This window comes from Vigna radiata, unplaced genomic scaffold (genome assembly GCF_000741045.1).
Source record: "Vigna radiata var. radiata cultivar VC1973A unplaced genomic scaffold, Vradiata_ver6 scaffold_83, whole genome shotgun sequence".
In the NCBI taxonomy this organism is placed as follows: domain Eukaryota; kingdom Viridiplantae; phylum Streptophyta; class Magnoliopsida; order Fabales; family Fabaceae; genus Vigna; species Vigna radiata.
This window is the reverse complement of record NW_014543268.1, coordinates 739,347-755,292: the sequence shown is the minus strand read 5'-3', so window position 1 is coordinate 755,292 and position 15,946 is coordinate 739,347. Positions and strand designations below refer to the sequence as shown.

The window sequence follows — 15,946 nt, the reverse complement described above, 5'->3', positions numbered from 1 at the left end:
GCGGTTGATTATTCAAACTATAAAACGGTATTTTTTTCATCTGCACTCATAATTATCTTAATTTTTCCATCATTTATTACTGGTTTCTAAGAAGTAAAAGTTGTGTTCAATTATATACTCGTTATATCACTCTCTCTACATAATTCTCATAACTTCAAACTTATTCTGTAGCTTTTTTTTTAATAAATATTTAGTATTATAATATAATTTTTAATGAAGTCTAGAAAAAAAAGAAAAACTAACTCACGCTTCAAAAGACTTTTCAATGTCAGAAATAATCCTAAAATTTTCTTGAATGTTAACTTTCAGGTTAATTGTCTGTGAAATTTCATTTTTTTTCAGAAAAATTAACAAAATTTTTCCATATAATTTTATTACTTCAAATACTATTTTTTTTTTTTTTCTGAAACTGTATTAGTGATGTTTCAAACTTACAGTATTCAACTCTACCCAAAACTTCAGTATTCCGCTTTAGCATAAGTATTTAAAAGAAATAAACAATGTTAACTTAATTAAACTACATTATATTTTTATCAGGATTTTGAAATTACTATAAATTACTTACTTTTTATATTTACATAATTAATCAGTTTTACTCGCTCTATTAAGACTTTAACTGCAATACAAACATTTAACACCAAAGCTGTCTTTATCAAACTTTATCGTATCCAAAAAAGGAAATTTAGGAAACTAACCATTGAAATTAGTTAGCAATTAAATTGTCAATACTGATGTCATTGTTTTTTTCTAAGGATGCAACCACCATGTACACACACACACTCAACCAACCCACTAATTATTTTGATTAACTTCAATCATTAATTCTTCATTCGTTGAAGTGTCAGATCATAAGTTCCATTCTACATGTCTAATTTTAGGGGATTGGTGGAAATTCAGAAAGTGGTCCCAAAATAAATCATAATTTTGCTACCTTTTAGTCAAAGTGATAAGTTGACAGAAATGAGAAACGAATTCTACAACAAATTTCCGTTTTATTCAGCACTGTATGCTAAAAACAAAATTGTTTCACGTAAATACAAGAGAATTCTCCTCCATAATGAAAAAAAAAAAAAAGCACAAATGCTGAAAGAACGGACCCACAAATCTGGAAAAATATGACCATAGGTAATAATAATCAAAGCATCATGCGCTAGCATAAATCAACAATAAATGGAAGCACAGAGGAAACATCATTTCTGCTATAAAAACTATACACCTCGTCGATACTCCAGTTGCTTTGTGTTTTCCAGCAAAATCTGCCAGCCAACAAAGAAACAGGATTTAAGCAGTGAAATTAATGTAAAACATGTTTTGACTCCTCTTAGTATAATCACAAAAGTGACAACAGGTTCTTACTTCTCGAATGTAGTTTGCTATTGCTTTGCAGCCTTCAATTGCCAGTTGCATAACATTTTCCAAAATGTCAATTGGTAGTTTAGAATCCATCTATAGACAGTAACAACAGAAATTAGTGCAAATAAATTTTAACTAGTAGCTTTTCCATTCTAAACTACGGAATATGGCAGGGAGTGAACGAAAGAAATAAGCTGGATTACGAAAGAAAAGCATTGCATGCTTTTCATAATAATGATAGTGGTAAATTTCTGATTAAAACTTTGAAGGTTCACAATCTCAACTAGCCTTTACATAGTGGCACGTGTTCAAACCAAATATAACTTCATAATATCAATCTAAGAATGGTAGCAATAAACTGACTGATAAACTGTCATTGGATGAAATCCATCCCAGCCCCACCAAATGAAGTGACTCTCCCTCTCTTTTTTGTGGACCATACATGAATTTCATCCTATAAGAAGGTGGCGGAAAGAATATATCAAGTATATTGCTAGTATTTTTCTTCAGTCAAAATTTAAAGAACCAACAAAAGATCTGCAACTAAAAAAATAAAAGATGCTAAACTGGAATTCCAAATAAAGAGTTAAGAAGTACTATACTAGGGAAAATTAAGTTACACTTGATCAAACATTAACTCAGACTGAAAAGAAATTTGTCTAACCCCATCAAAGGGTACAACAGCAAATCACTCTATCAAGAACCTTCGTAAGTAAAATGAAGATTTGAAATTGACTTCTCTAAAGTGATGGAGGCATTATAGAACGAAGTTATATCTGTTCATTAAAAAAACAACTGATATTTGAAAAACAGATTCATGTGTACAGCAAACTATCAAGTTGTTATCTGAGGCGAGCTTAGATAAGTTTCTTTTGGGGGTTTCCAAACATGCACCTACACCCTCAACTCATCAAGGGTTAAAACTCTACTATTCCCTCCAAAATCTCTAATAACAAGAACAGCTTTTGAAGGAAGGAGAGGGATTACAGCTTCAACACCACCAGACTCTCTACTATGTGAGTACCAATGACTGAGAGCATACTTGAAAGAAGATGCTCAAGGGCTAAAGAAAAAGTTTAATAACGGCAGTGTTGAGGGTAAAAACTTGTGCAATATACAAGCAATACACACCATAATTTACGCCAAACAGTAAGGAGAAAGCATAAAAAGTTTTCCTTTCTCTTGAACAAATTTACTTGGTTGACTACACAATAGATACAGAGAAGAAAATAATAAGACATGAATTAACCTGAAGCAGTGTCACTTTATCCAACTTTGGCAGAATGCCTAGGGTTACATCAGGACCTCCAGCACTGTCTTCTACATAGTTCAAATCTGTACACATTCAGAAACCTCTAATAATTAGGACAGCCCGTGCATCAGAAGTTGACAGAAACAAAACAGACACACCACACTTGTATTTAGCCAGTTCAAATTTAGAGAAAAAACAGATATATACCAAGCAGACTTGTGCTGTTAAGGTATCCGGCACTACAGGACGTTACAAGATCACGCATAGGGATCCCAGCATCGGCAAGGGCCAAAGTTGCAGCATTTATACAAGCAGATCTAGTTCCTATAAAAGACATGTCAATATCACCCAAAATTAATTGACATATTAAATGAGTAAAAGAGAGAAATGAAAATGGCAATGAGAGAAGAGAATCACGAGATCCCATTATCAGGTCTTAGTTACCTCCATCTGCTTGGAGAACTTGGACATATATATCTATCTGCAAATTTAATAACTAAAACATTAGGGGGCCTAGGGGAAAGCAATGCACATGTATACAAAATAAGTTCTAAATGTGTAATAAAACCTGAGATCGAGGCAATAGATGTGTCAATATAGATGCTTCCATGGTTTGCCGAATAACCAGAGAAATTTCAGTTGATCTCCTGTAGCATGAGAAAACTTGAATACACTAGTAGTAAAAACCAAGAGATCATCCTATTATCCTTATGTAAGAGAACCTTACAATGAGAACCATATTAAAACTATGAAGAAGAAGCAAAACAAGATAACATTTATATCTGCAAACATTGAAGGTTAGGCCATTCAAAACTACTCAGTGAGTTTTGGCCAAAGTTTACTCACAAAAATTAAAGCTTGCAAAAGAGATTAAAAATGAGAAATGGCAGCAAAAGGGCGTTTGTGGTTTTGCTTTTCATTGTTTTATGATACATAATCCATTGCTGAACATGTAATCAGCAATCTCAAAGGCATGGAGCAGCCAATCCCCAAAACACTAAAGCAGATTAGTGGATAACAAGATAGTTGTTACATCGAAAATTATGAATGCAAGATTAAAAAGAAATTATACTGTAATACATGAACAAATGCAAATATATATGTGTGTGTGTGTATTACTAATTAATAATCAAAATTTACAGTCTAAAAGTCTAAACATGTATCACCACCATTGCCATTAAATTCTTACCTCAGTAAAAAAAAAGATCAAAAAGTCCAATTTACAATTACAAGGCACTTTTAAGATAGATTCTACTAATGCAACATTCACTATCATCCTAGTAGTCTATGCTCCAATACCATTTTAATAAGTATAAAACTAATAAGTGAAAGGTCAAAAAGATTACGAAGTTAAACAAAAGCAAGTAAATGAGCAAAACCTGTCACCCTTTGATTTCCTCATCCGATCTCCAGTGCTAAAATTAGCCATGCTGTACTCACACCGAACCTATAGACATACATTGCACATAAGCAACAATTAAGATTTTGTTACAATGCATATAAATTCAGTAAAAATACCCACAATATAACTTGGAAAAAAAAAAACCTACCAGAGCATGGTTGCTTATTTGGCTCCTATTTTGCACCTGAGATGCAGAGAGGTTACTAAAGGAAAACAGCAAATCATCTAAAGCTCAACTACAATATCAAAGCTTTTTTAAACGTTGAAAAAAGATAGTTACGAATCCTAAAATTACATAGACAAATTTTCATAAGCAAGGTAAATAATTAAACAGTACCTCTCTAGGGCCATAAACAGCAGCAATAACTTTTGTATTACCCATCTCAAACATGGCAGAACTGTTTTCAAAATGAAAAAACTTTATGGTCAAATGCTTCAAATGATATCACAACTTAATTTTCTAAAAAGTTAAAATTCATTTACCCATCTGCTTTGGATACAGCACCAATTTCTGCACGAATTTGTCGCATCTAGGATATACCATAAAGAGAGGAGGAAAAGTTAAGGGCAAAAGATCAGTAGAGAAAGAAATACAAAATCATAGATTTAGATCCTCTACAGTGAAGGAATAGCACTTTAGAGGATAAAGTGCAGTAATAGTCATTGAGATTTTAATAACTTCATAGTTTCTTATACATGTACATATATTTTATCACACTCTTAACTACTAAATTTTTAATAAATAGTAATAACTTGACCTTATCCTCTAAAGTGCATCTCCTCATTTTGAATAGTTGAATCCCAAAATCATATCCAAATCACAGTTGTCAAATAGCTCACTTTGTAACAGGGCCAAGTTCATATATCTCACTAAAAAAGGTTGTTAGACATCCTTAGGGTTAGAACCCTCCATTTTCTTACTTTTATCATTTGGAAAAATACAACATTTCTAGCTTTTAATTGATAGGCTTTAATGTTTATCAGAACTCAGGTTGTTGACTGCTTCTAATCTGTTTATATGTTTTTTTGTAGTTCAAAATGTGCCCTTACAAATTTCCATTACCCATGGCATGGCTCATCTACGTATAACCCATATGCAGTACTATTATCTACAGATTTTATATATACTAATTAACATAAAGCTTCAGTAATTCATGACTATGTAAGAATTCATGTAGGATATTATTATTTATTAGTACTCTGCATTTCATATGCTTCATGAGTATTTTTGAAAGATCTAAAGGAACCTTTTCTGAAATGAATATTAAGTGAAGAAAAAAGGAGGAAAAATAGCCCAAGAAAAAAATAATAGCTGTACCTCCATGGGCCGGCGACCATCCAGGCGAAGTCCTTCTGGGCTCACGTATTCCATCCTCAGGTCAATCTATGGCAGAGACAAAAAGGAGACAAAGATGAGACATAAGCAGCTGAAGTTGTTTTGTTTTGCTTTATATTCTTGGCTTCCAAAAAAAAAATGATATTTTCTACTAAAAAAAGTTATTGAAACAAAATGGTGAGATTTTGCAGAATCTGAGCCATTTAAAAGTTTGTGTTGGCTCTAGTAGTTAGTGGGCGATTCAGAGAGAGGAGTGAGAGAGCAATTTGAATTAATAACACTGCTCAATTGAAAACATACAGAACCAACTCCAGTTGCTCTGTAAAGATTAGGATGAAAATAAGGTTACAAAAAATCAAGCAATCTGAACTTTGAATGAATATCATATAAGTTGGGCACTGGGTAAATAATATAGCAGAAATCCATATTAAAAATTAGAAAACATCAAAATAACAATGCATTTGAAGAAAATAACTGCTTGTGTCACTACCCTTTTAAACATTTAAGTTTGCTCTTAATCTTAATGCAAGCAAATAAAAAGAGGAAAGTACAGCACAGACAGAAAGATTTTGTAAAGGGGTTCACGAAGCAAATTCAATCTGCATACTGTTATTATTTTTGTTTTATTCTAGCACTCCCCGAATTTCAGCACATTTGTAAAGGAGGGTGAGCAAGCTTTTAGTTTAATAGTTACTGAAGAAAAATTTGGGTCAATTATATATGAGAAGGACAGTGTTGCCACTCTAATAAACTAATAACATAGAGCAATGATTTTAGTGACTCTCCGGTGATGCTATAGATCAATTTTATGGTTGAGTGGAATACAAATTCAAGATGCAGCCGTTTTAAGAAGAGTTTTTGTGAGATAGATACAAAGGGCAAGGAAGGATTATAAGTTTGATTGAGAGAACGATATAGTATATGAGTAATTGGTTATCAAGAAGCTCAATGCTTGAAGCTTATACAAGGCTGTCGTAAACTCCATTTTTATTGGTAGTAAATGTTGAATTGATTAAATTAGAAAAGCATGGCAACGTTTACGAGTTTAACAGAAAAAAAAAGGGCTTGGGTGGTGAGTGGTGACACTGCAAGGCACTACACATGACAAAGCAAACATTGAAAGGGTTTGAACTTTGATGACCAAGAGAGAGAGAGAAGCAAAAGTACCTGACTGGCGGCGAGATTTGACGGTGGCTGTGACGCTCTGTGCGGCGACGGCGAGAACGGAAGTTGGACCGCGCACTACAAACGAGCGTAGTCTAGGCAGGGTTCCGCTTTTCAGTGTTTAAATTTGATTTTTCTAGAAAAAAAAAAAAATAGTAGCTGCACCGAACCCGGTTTGAACCGTTTGGGCCTACAAGGAAAGGATTATTGGTAAAAGAAAAGGAAATAAAAGACCATAGGAAAAGGATTTGTGCGGCTATTCCACGTTTTTGGTTTAAAATGTGAACTTTTAAAATAAAAAAAAGTGATGATTATAATGAAGTTAAAATAGTTTTAAATGAAATTCCAATATATTTACCTATTTTTAATATTAAAAAAATTATTTTCATACGTTCTGATTTAAGGATTGAAAGTTATATTTTCTTTTACAAATTTATTGAATGAACAATTAAAAACACAAAGATTTTATTTTTTCAATAACCAGAATAATATATTGTTGATGCAATCAATAACCAACATATTTGGTGGATTACATTATAAACTACCACAAGGCCATTTTCTTTCATGGCCTAACCTCGATAGTCCAAAGACGTTAATGAGTTGCGAGAGCTAGTCTTCAAATACATCACATTATGTTGGAGAAAAATATCTAGATGAGAAAAAAAAAACTCAAAAATTTATTATTCTAAAATTTTGTTTATATTTTTAAAGTTAATCATTACACTATATTACAATTATATATGTAATATAAAACACATTTTCTTTTTCTCTTTACATAACCTTAAACTATACATTGCTTCCATAACTTTTAACTTTTTCCCGATTTATTATTAGTGTGTGTTTTTGTTCTTATTACCAACTACAATTAATTTAGTGTAAAAATATAAATATAAATTAACACCATTAGATTACTTTTAAGAGAAACATTCCATTAAGTAATATATTGAATAATTTTCACAAATAAGATTTTCACGTCTAATATTTTTTACTAATATTTTTTACTATGAGAAATACATTCTATATTTTTAAATTGGTTTTATTTTGTGAGAAGAAGGAAATGAAAATAAATATTCTTTTATGTAATTTTATAAGTATAAGCATGCGGTAAATTATAATTATTTTGAATGAAAATACAATATAAAAGAAAATTATTCAATAAGATAAAATAAGTGTATTATTTTGGTTAAATAAAAACATGTTACTTAAAATTAAATTATAAACCTACAAATTTAATTATATGAATTAAAATTATTATTTAATTATAGTGAGCACTAATTTATATTTTGTTGGTCAAACACTATTTTATATTTAAATAATTTTGATCATTAAATTGAGAATGGAATAATGATGTTGTGTGGTATTAACGAATGATTATATATATATATATATATATATATATATATATGAAATCTTGATAAAAAAGAAAATTGTATTCCCGAGTATTGCTGTAAAATCATAGTTGGTACTGTAAATATTTATTATGTGCGGGGTTGTTGTGGTTATTTTAATATCCGTATTATATTATCCTGTACCTGTTATTTATAAAATATAAAAATAAAAATTTAATTTATATTTTATTAAGTTAAATTTAATTTAAATTTAAATTAATTTATATTTTATAAGATTAAATTTAAATAAAATTAAAATTTTGATTTATATTTAATTTGATTTATAATATATTTTTTGTAATTTTATTTAAATTTTATTTTAATAATTTATAAAAAAAAATTAAGAATATTTGAAGTATTCGCGTGTATCCATGAGTTTTAAACGTATTTTTTAAACGGATATATGTACAGGTAGCAAGTCGAGTATTGAGAGAATTTTTTTTACGTATCGAGTTATAGATAAGCATTATCCGTGTTCAATCTGACTTGTTGTCCTTTCTAAATAATAGTATGGTTAAGACTTAATACCTCTATTGGTCCTCATAATTGTATGTCAATCTCAGTTTGGTTCTCAAGTTTTGAACTGTCTCAATTGGGTCATAATTTTTGTAAACCGTTAAGTTGTCTCAAACGGCGTTAATTGATGCTCAGATGAAATTTTTATTTTAGGCTTAATTTTTCCCTTGGTCCTTATGTTTGTGTGAAAATCTCAGTTCGGTCCTCAAGTTTTTCCTCAAGTCCTTATGAAATGCAAACATTTTACAATATTTTACCCCAACCATTAAGTGTATTGAGACGGCATTAACTTTGAACTGAGCTGTATTTTTTTTTATGTTTTAAAATCATTAAATCCACGTGGCTATGGTCTTTCTTTTTTCCTTCCAATCACTTATCACACTTTTTCCTCAAGTCCTTATGAAATGCAAACATTTTACAACATTTTACCCCAACCGTAGTGTCTTGAGACGACGTTAACTTTGAACTGAGCTGTAATTTTTTTTTTTTATGTTTTAAAATCATTAAATTTATGTGGCTATGGTATTTCTTTTTCCTTCCAATCACTGATCGCATTTCACTCATTCCTCCACCCTCAAACCCTCAAACTCCCCGACTCACACATTTTCTCCCTCTCAAACTAAAAAATGTCGTCGTTGTCGATAGCTCAAAAATTATGACCCAATTGAGACAGTTCAAAACTCGAGGACCGAATTGAGATTTTCACACAAACATAAGGACCAAGAAAGGGATTAAGCTTAAAATAAAAAAATCATCTCAGCATCAATTAACGTCGTTTGAGACAACTTAACGGTTAGGGTGAAATGTGTGCATTTTTACAAAAATTATGACTTAATTGAGACAGTTCAAAACTTGAAAACCAAACTGAGATTTGCACACAAATATGAGGACCAATGGAAGTATTAAGCCTGTGATTAAATAATAACTTATTAGTTTCGTTTTGATGTAACTGGTGGTGAATATTTTGGAGTGCTTCTCCCTACACCTCATCCCTTTCTCCCTGCACCTCCCAAATTACCATTTTGTCCCTTAAAAAGAATATTTTGATTTTAAAAAATACTGAAAAAGCTGACTATTGAAAAAGCAAAGTGCTTTCCAGTGTCGCATCTCAACACCCCTTCTTATTTCTTTTACTTTGCTCAACACTCATTTTACCATTACAGTGCTTCCTCTTCTCTGTTTGTCATCATTTTCACGGGCTCAGGTTGTTTGGTGTGGCTGTGTGGTGGTGAGATCTAGCACTTCAGCAGGCGCCCAGGTTAGTTCTTCTGTTAAATGTTATTTTTCTTGCATTAGGTTAGTTGATCATGTTGTTTGTATGTTGTGAGAGAGATTGAACTTGGGTTGGGGTTGGGGATGACGAGAGAGATTGAACTGGGGTTGGGGTTGGGGATGACTCTTGCAAGAGGAGGTGCGCGCAGAACTCCGCACTTGGGAGGCGCGGTTGAGGGGTGCCGTACCTGGGAGGTGCGGCGGTGCATAACCGCAGTTGGTAGATGCGGTTAAGCTTGCCGCAGTTCGGATCTACGACACTTGTTAGCCGACAATGTGAGTTGCGGCAGAGGAGGGGGGTGCACCTGAGTTGCGGTTCTCTGCGAGCTGCGGTTAGGGTTTTTTTTTTTCTCCATATGAGTGTAGCTAACAGCATTGTAGCAACATGGCATTACCTAAGGTGAAGGATACAGAGAGAGAGAAGGAGCTACCATTCATGTATGTTTTTGACAGCAGTCGCAACTCAGAATGCGGTTGGCAAGGGCCGCAACTCACACTACGGTTCGCAGTAGCCGCAACTCACACTGCGGTTGGTAGCAGCCACATCACGATCTGCGGCTGTTTTGAAACGCTTTTTGAAAGGCGGCAGCCATAACTGCTGATCGAAGTGCGATTATTTGGTTCTGAGACTAACCTCTTTGCCTGTCTTCTTCCTTGCGCTTTATCGTCTTCTACTGCAGCACCACCACCAAATATCCCACCAGCACTGATCACCACTAGCACAGATCAACACCACCGATCACCAAACCAATACCCTAGTATATAGTCTCTCGGCTTCAGACAATGAAGAGTAACAGTACACACGAAGGAGGTGAGAGAGGTGCATGTTAAGTGGTGTTAGGGTTTATAATCAAAGTTCTTGGTTGTTGGTAGTTAAGAATAATTGTTAGGAAACAGACATAGCTTTGACTAAATTAAAGGAGGGACAAAATAGTAATTTGGGAGGTACAGAAAGAAATGGGTGAGGTGCAGGAAGAACCACTCAATATTTTGTTGTTCCGGGGGTTGATTGACGTAACTATTCCAGTGGTGAGCAATTAGTTGCTTTAGTGGTTTAATGGTGAGTGGTTATATATGTAACTATTAATGATGAACAATGACTATTTTTGGTTTTTTGTATTGTACTGAGAACATTTTAATTAATTAATATTGACAATTACTCAGATTTTCTTTAATATATGAGTGTCACATCTTTCTAGAAAATGTTTTTGATTAAAAAATTTAAAAATTGCTTGACTATAGGTTTTTTATTGTAATATTTTCAATCAAGTGATATTTTCTTGTAGATTTGTTTTGTAATTCTATTTTGTTTTATAATTCACTTGTTTAATGTAGTGTGTGATGATTACATGTAACATAACGTATTATTGTAATTCTCGAAGGAGTTATTGGAGAGACTGATTGAGTATAGAGTTTAGGATTATATAAAAGTTGAATATAAATTCTTCTAATATAAAAACTTTTGTGATGGCTTTTTGTTGATCTAAATATTTTTCTTTATGATTAATTTGGATTTATATATACACCTCAAAGAGTGACATAATGATAGGAAGTAATTAATTTAGTTACTGTAAATTAATATATTTAAAGATGGAAGAGTGAGTAGGAGTAGATGTATGTATTAATGTATTAGTCCTTGGTCTTTGAGAATGAATCCACGTGGACTCCAGTCCAGACAGGGTTGGGGGATTAACATAGTTGGAACAAATCTACGATAATGCATTTGTTTGTACTTTTATTCTTGGAAGGTGGAAGGAATCTCGGAAGTGATTAAGCCTAAGAAGGAAAGTAGAACGCGGAGAAAATGAGCGTTGTGACAGTGCAGCTGTGTAATCAATATCATGCCAACGTCACTCACACTCACTACCAAACAAAAAGCGGCGCGTGTATCTCTCTGCACTGCTCATTTTCAGCCTCTTATTACTCCACAACCTTACCTCTTCTGTTCCATATACTTACTTCCGATTCTCTCTCAAACGCCATTTTGAGATTGTCATCTTCTCTCTCCCAACATGCACTACATTTAGATCCAACAACATTCTTCACCTCAATTCCCCTTCCTGCATTTTCATCTTCTTCTTCTTCTTCTTCTTCAATTCTCACAATCTCATCCATCAACACACCAAACTCACAAACAAACATGTCCATCACCTTCAATCTTTCAACCCCTTTAACTCCTGCTGCATTCATTTACATTCTCAAACACCATTCATCTTCCATCACATTGCCCAATTGATTCATTTCCTTCCACAATTCCCATTCATTTCATTCCCTCCACCATGGAAGAATCTGCATCCCAACCACCGCTGCACAACCCCCCCGTTTATCGACCCCAACCCCAATCACCTCTACCCGAACAGCCTCTACCCAAACCCCCCGGTCATGGAGACCCCAAGTCTCAACCCAGACCAATGATACAGAAACCCCCCGCCTACCGAGACCCCCACTTCAAACCGCCGCATGGGCCGCAGCGAAAGGCCGTCCTCCCACCCTCCTTCCAGCCGAAACCAAAGCGCAGCCGGCGCTTCTGCCGCGTATGCTGCTGCACCTTCTGCATCATCTTCCTCATCATCTTCCTCATCCTCGTCATCGCCGCCGCCGCCTTCTACCTCTTCTACGACCCCGCCCTGCCGGCGTTCCGCCTCAGCTCCTTCCGCGTCCCCATGCTCAACGTCTCCAACAGCAACGACGGGGCCTACCTCGACGCCGACACGACGGCGCGGGTGGAGGTGCGGAACCGGAGTGGCAAGATGTCGTGGCACTTCGGGAAGAGCAAGGTGTCGGTGTCGGCGGATGACGGGAACCTGAGTCTGGGGTCGTCAACGGTGGCGGGGTTCGTGGCGGAGCACAAAGGCTTGGCGCAGGTGAAGGCGGCGACGAAAGTGAGGAAGCTTGCTCTGGAAGATAGGCAGAGGAGAAAGCTTAAGGGCGCGGTGGAGAGCAAAGCGTTGACCCCCACTGTGGAGATTCAAACCAAAACCAGTGTGGGCTTGCAGGGTTGGAAGTCACCCTCAATCGCCGTCACTATCGTATGCGGAGGTGTCACCATGAGGAGACTTGAAAACGGAGACCCTCCCCTTTGCTCCATCACTCTCCTCAAATGGTAACCTACACTACTCACTTCTTTAATGCTTGCTACGACCCACCTATCTTCGTACTTGTTTCTTAATTGCTGTTAGCTAGCATAACGTCATGGTGTCGCACATTTATATCAGATAACTATGTTTTGCAGTTATCAGAAATTTCATCACTCTATATACCATGAAAAGCCATCTATTCCAATATCTTAGTTTCTCAAATGGGTATCTCTGTTTTAAACCTCAAATATCTTAAGACACAGTAAAAGTGTTATGTTTATGGATCACATTGGGTTAAGGTTAATTCTTAGTGTAGATGCTAGTACAATAACATGACTTACACGTAGCTTTTATCTGTAAAAGAAAACCAAAAACATCATGTGTGGGGGAATTGAAGACCTGGCTTTCTTTTTGGCCATGTTCAAAACTTTCTCAAACCGGTCCCCGCTGCTATGTGATGAATCTCATAAATAAGCCGTGCCGCTACACTAACAAAATTATGTATTTCTGTATTTAATATAGTTATCATTGACCAGAATACAAAATTTATGAGGGTAGGGTGGAGTGTGTAGATTGTTTAAAAACGTAAAGTTGTTTTTCTTGAATCTGCAGCATTTGAATGTGCAATCCAAATTAATGGTCAGCTGTTGTTTTTCTTGCATTAGGTGTGTGTGATGGATTTTGATATTTCATTTGTTTCTGACTGGCAGTAAGGTAGGGACCTTGAATTTGGATTTTGGGGTATTGGATGATTGAATAGGTATCTGTTTCTATTTGTGAGAAGGGGAATGAGGATGAGTACATTGGTCTGTAATTAATTTGATTATTTTTTTGATGTTGTTGCTTCGCTTTGAATGGACCACAGGATCAAAATACGATGAGTCGGTTGGAGATGTGTTCTATACATATGGCAGACTGATATGTTCACTGCGTGCGATTTAGAGGTGAAGATTTTGTGAGCTTTGTATCTAAATTATATTTTATATTCTTTTTTTCACTTTAAAAAAAAGTAAAGGAAGAATAAAATGTAAAAAAGAAATGTAATATTCTTTGCTTAGAAAATAGAAAAGGGTCTCTTCTACAGCAGTTTAACTTGCTGCTGGTTCTCCCGATTGCAAAGTGGGATGCACATAAGTCCAGCTTGTATTTATCAAAACATTTATTGTTCCTTTTTTTGTGTGGTTGGTGATAGGAATCATAAGTACTCGAGAAAATGTTCACTGTCTTCTTTTGTGAATCAGAAGAAAACAACAATGTGATGGAGCACCCTGGATCAGTGGAGTAACTCAGTTTTTTCTCCTTGTAAATTAACTAGAACTAGAGAGTAACCAGAAATGAGTCATCCGATGGCAAATTAGATACCAGTTATGGTAGCTTTTTAAGGTGTAACGTATCATTCTCATTGGTAAACAATGGTAGAAAGAGAACTTAAAGGCCAAAGCTACCCTGTGCCTAATTATTTGGTGTAAAGTAATAATGCATTTTGGGTTTAATTTCCCTTTCATGGAAAGCTTTGCGTTTTACATGCATAATATTGGGTTACACGAATACCTTTTCCTTTATAAAAAACTAGGTATTAGGCCACATGCTGCAGCAACTTGCATCTGTTGTTTTCACTTCCTTAACTTTTCCCATAGAAAATTAGACAAAAATATCTGACCTATATAACCTTCTGGATAGAAAGGGGGTGTAGAAACAAGAATTTGTTGAGATAGCGACGTGGAACTTGAAGCACATGTAAAGAAATTTAGGGGGTTGTTTGAACACAATAGTGTATAAAAGTCCCACATGGAAAAAAAAAAAAAAGCAATAATAATGTGAATGAATTGAAGCAAAAGCAAAAATGATTGTTTATCTGATTTGCATTACTTCTACTTGAGGTAAAGAGAACAAAACATGGAATCCTTCTTATGGTTTACATTTCAGTAGATTCAGGCAACCAGTTCTATGACGGTTACTGCAGTTGGACCTTTCAAAATAAGAAAAGAAGTGTTTTTTCGAATAACAATACTGATAGTAACATAATTTCTATTTTCTCCTTTCAAAAAATTCCATTTCACATATATATTATCCTTAACAATACTTATGTATTATAAATTTTAATCATATAAGTAAACATTTATTTTATCTAATCCATATATATCAGAAAACTGGGGTGACAGACATAAGATGTTATGTAATGAATAAAAATATGTAATAGAAATATTTTTATTAATTTCTTCCTAAACATATTATTAGCAAAGAAAACTTATTTACTCAATGTACTTTTTTTTAGTATCTTTTTAAAAATAATAGAAATTTGAGATAATACATGGGCTATTTTCTTAACCCACTTTTCAAGTTTAAAATAATAATTAAAGAAGCCATTGACGGAAAAATGCCATTCCAAAATTCCATTTACTAAAAAAAAATACATGGAAAAACAAAGGGTGAAAGGGGCTTACCAAAAAAAATGCCATTCCAAAGTAATAGTTATTTTAGTCTAGTTTATTTGTTTTTTAAATTCCGATAAAATTCCTTTTTTTTTTTTTTAATTAGTATGTAACAATTATTACTTTAAAATGAAGGAAGTAATATATAAAGTCAATTAACATCAATTTTCAATTATAAATATACTCTAATTCAACACTTTTTTTTTTAGATTTGACCAAAACTAATTTCATGTTCCCTGTGACACTAATTATTGCAGTTAAAGGGTCTTTATCGTAAATTAAAATTATTAATAAATATGACAAGCCTAAAATAATGTGCTCTTTTTTAATTTTCCTACTTTTTGGGATGTGTAATTTTAATATCTATCAAATTTCAACCACAGATTTGTTTCTCTAATTTTCTTAAATAAAGTAATTTTGGTCAATTGTTAATTATTTATTCATTTAATAATTATATATATATATATATATATATATATATATATAATTGATAATGGTGCCATTTATAGAAAACATTAATAAGATTTCAAAAAAAATTTAATACATATTATTTAATGAATATGTTAATATATTTTCACAATTGAAATACATATTACTAATAAAGTAAAATTAATTAATTTAAAAAAAATGAGCAAGTAACTAATAATTTAGGAAAATTAAAATTACATATTCTAGAAACTATAGGTAGTAAAAGTGAATTTAAACAAAAAATAATTTTACTGTCTTTGTCTTTCATATATATATATATATATAT

The 15,946-nt window shown here is 33.5% G+C and overlaps 2 protein-coding genes across 3 annotated transcripts; one reads left to right on the top strand and one right to left on the bottom strand.

Moving 5' to 3' along the window:
- Window positions 1–972: 972 nt before the first annotated feature.
- On the bottom strand, window positions 973–6,643 carry LOC106754058 (exosome complex component RRP41 homolog). Its single transcript, XM_014636000.2, has 12 exons — window positions 6,511–6,643; window positions 5,326–5,391; window positions 4,491–4,537; window positions 4,345–4,405; window positions 4,156–4,191; window positions 3,985–4,052; window positions 3,174–3,252; window positions 3,050–3,086; window positions 2,813–2,929; window positions 2,603–2,688; window positions 1,357–1,446; window positions 973–1,256 (listed from the first exon to the last, which is right to left on the bottom strand). Exons 2-12 carry the CDS (start codon window positions 5,377–5,379, stop codon window positions 1,209–1,211), a joined length of 723 nt encoding a protein of 240 aa, XP_014491486.1. The 5' UTR covers window positions 5,380–5,391; window positions 6,511–6,643; the 3' UTR covers window positions 973–1,208.
- A 4,866-nt stretch (window positions 6,644–11,509) lies between these two features.
- LOC106754117 (NDR1/HIN1-like protein 13) lies at window positions 11,510–13,866 on the top strand. Of its 2 annotated transcripts, none has more exons than XM_022777851.1 (2): window positions 11,510–12,786; window positions 13,426–13,618. In XM_022777851.1, the coding sequence occupies exons 1-2, from the start codon at window positions 11,963–11,965 to the stop codon at window positions 13,433–13,435; spliced, it is 834 nt and encodes a 277-aa protein (XP_022633572.1). In that variant the 5' UTR covers window positions 11,510–11,962; the 3' UTR covers window positions 13,436–13,618. The 2 variants fall into 2 exon arrangements, with proteins under 2 accessions (XP_022633572.1, XP_014491566.1); XM_014636080.2 differs by lacking the exon at window positions 13,426–13,618 and adding an exon at window positions 13,626–13,866 and having other exon boundaries at window positions 11,517–12,786.
- The last annotated feature ends 2,080 nt before the right edge of the window (window positions 13,867–15,946 follow it).

What these genes read in the sequence shown, in the direction of transcription:
- LOC106754058 (XM_014636000.2), bottom strand. Translation starts at nt 5,379, where the DNA reads ATGGAATACGTGAGCCCAGAAGGACTTCGCCTGGATGGTCGCCGGCCC. An exon ending in TAACAGCACAAGTCTGCTTG is followed by an intron (nt 2,689 to 2,812) that starts GTATATATCTGT and finishes GAATGTGTACAG; the next exon opens with ATTTGAACTATGTAGAAGAC. An exon ending in TAGCAAACTACATTCGAGAA is followed by an intron (nt 1,257 to 1,356) that starts GTAAGAACCTGT and finishes GTTGGCTGGCAG; the next exon opens with ATTTTGCTGGAAAACACAAA.
- LOC106754117 (XM_014636080.2), top strand. Translation starts at nt 11,963, where the DNA reads ATGGAAGAATCTGCATCCCAACCACCGCTGCACAACCCCCCCGTTTAT.